The sequence below is a fragment of the Penaeus chinensis genome, chromosome 1, assembly GCF_019202785.1.
Source record: "Penaeus chinensis breed Huanghai No. 1 chromosome 1, ASM1920278v2, whole genome shotgun sequence".
Taxonomy (NCBI): Eukaryota; Metazoa; Arthropoda; class Malacostraca; order Decapoda; family Penaeidae; genus Penaeus; species Penaeus chinensis.
In genome coordinates, this window is record NC_061819.1 from 5,273,806 (window position 1) to 5,276,071 (window position 2,266).

The window sequence follows — 2,266 nt, forward strand, 5'->3', positions numbered from 1 at the left end:
AGACGAAAACGAAGACAAAGACGCAGGAGTAGTAGGAGAAGGAGGTGTAGAACAAGAAGTAGTAGTAATAGTAGCAGTAGTAGTAGTAGTAGTAGTAGTAGTAGTAAATAAACAAACTGTTAATGAATGAATGTCATGTGACATGTGCACCTGGTGGGAGATTAGTGAAAAGTTTCAAGATACATCAACAGTATTGAGTAGCACTTGGCTGGCTTGAAAACTGCTTATCCCTAGAGAAAAATTTATGGCACTGTCATTTTCAGGTATTTCACACCTACTGAAGCAAAATTCTAAAAGCTACAACAAAATATCTAAATCTGCCATATCAGAAATCAAAACAAAAACAATCTGATCAGAAACAACCTTGTATTAAGACCAACCAAAAAAAAAAAAAAAAAGAAGAAGAAAAAAAGGATAAATAAAATAATATATATATAAAATAAAAACATTTTCCCCATCCTATATATATAGAGCAATGAACTTTGCCATCCCTTAGGGGTTAAACAAACCCAAAATCCATCCCCTGCACCGTTATCGTTACCACATCCCTACCCTAAAGCACCTCTGCCCTAAAATACCACTATCCCCACCACTCCCATCAGAGTTTATATCCATCTATCCCTGCATATACCCACTCTAAAACACTTTCGCCATAACAAGGCTCTCCTGTCGTGATGATGGGGAACAGCCTTAGGATATTCTTATTAGGCCTAAAAACAAATAACTAGTCTCAGAGATTTCCCTGAATATCAAATAGTTCGTCTAGTATTACTACTGCCCATATTTTGCATCTCATTTTCTGTGGTACCCAAATGGGGGTGAAGTTCTCCCAAAAATATAGTTTTATGAATACATTTTACTGGAGGAAAAATTTAAGATGCAAGTTATGGAGAAATCTGTTAAAAATATTTTATTGACAATAACAGATTTATGAAAGTAGTGGGGGGGGAGGGAGGGAGGGAGAGAGAGAGAGAGAGAGAGAGAGAGAGAGAGAGAGAGAGAGAGAGAGAGAGAGAGAGAGAGAGAGAGAGAGAGAGAGAGAGAGAGAGAGAGAGAGAACAAATTCCTAAAAATCAAGTTTATACTTTTTTCTGCCTTCATATACCTGTTAACCTCATGAATACAATGACAATTTGATGCCAATGACAAACCAAAGTTTTTAATTTTCTAATTATATCAGCCAGACAGATGTGAGACTGGTCCTGGGTTTCCTGGGCAACAACTGTATTCTCTATGTTTATGAATGAATGAATGAATGAATATATGAATGAATGTTTCACATACCAGCAGATCTGCTGCAAGAGTTAATTGCTGACTGGTATCAGAACCCAATCCTACTACCCTAATCCAGGACCTGCCTCTTTCCATAACTACACAAATCATAATCTCACCTGTTCTTTGCGCTCATCAGAGGACTCGGCCAGGCCCCTGATCTTAAGGGCTTCGGCAGTGTGTAAGAAGGCACCCAGCTGAACTTGTGAAATGTTCACTTCCCCTGCATACATGAACTCCAGTAAGCTCCTCATGTGTGTATATGCCACGTCACGTAGAATTATGATCGGATGCGTGCATGGATTCCCCTAGAAAAGAACAAGGAAAAGGTCAAATGGTTTGCATCTGCAAAACACATCAAACTGATTGACAAACACAAACAAATGCACCCACAATTCCATAGGCACCCACACAGGTGCATGCACAAAGACACAAGTCCATACGCAGGGGCACGCATATGCAGGCGCGCGAACTTGACTCACACGCACACGCACAAGCACACGCACACGCACAAGCACACGCACACGCACACGCACACACACACGCACACGCACACGCACACACACACACACACAGGTATACATATACATATAAGAATTTACATCATACACAAATACATATATATACAGGTACATACATATATGTATATATACATATATATATGTACATACATATATACATATACATGCATATATACATATACATATATATATACATGCATAAAAATATATCTACATATAAACATATCTATATATCCATATATAAATATATGTACATATATAATATATATACATATATAAATATATATAGATGTGTATATGTATAAATATATTGATATACATAAACATGTATATACATATATACAAATCTATATACACATATACATATGGATATATACATATACATACACATACACATACATATACATATATACACATATCCTTGCATATACAAAGACATAATATATACATGCATATATACATATACATATAAA

General features: G+C 36.3%; 1 protein-coding gene across 1 annotated transcript in view; it reads right to left on the reverse strand.

Annotated features, from left to right (window-relative positions):
* Positions 1-1,526, reverse strand: part of LOC125029619 (leucine-rich repeat extensin-like protein 5) — a 6,088-nt gene extending 4,562 nt beyond the window's left edge. Inside the window, exon 1 of the mRNA XM_047619644.1 lies at positions 1,392-1,526. Coding sequence (XP_047475600.1) covers positions 1,392-1,526 — 135 coding nt within the window. The remainder of the gene's footprint in view (positions 1-1,391) is intronic.
* Positions 1,527-2,266: the final 740 nt, after the last annotated feature.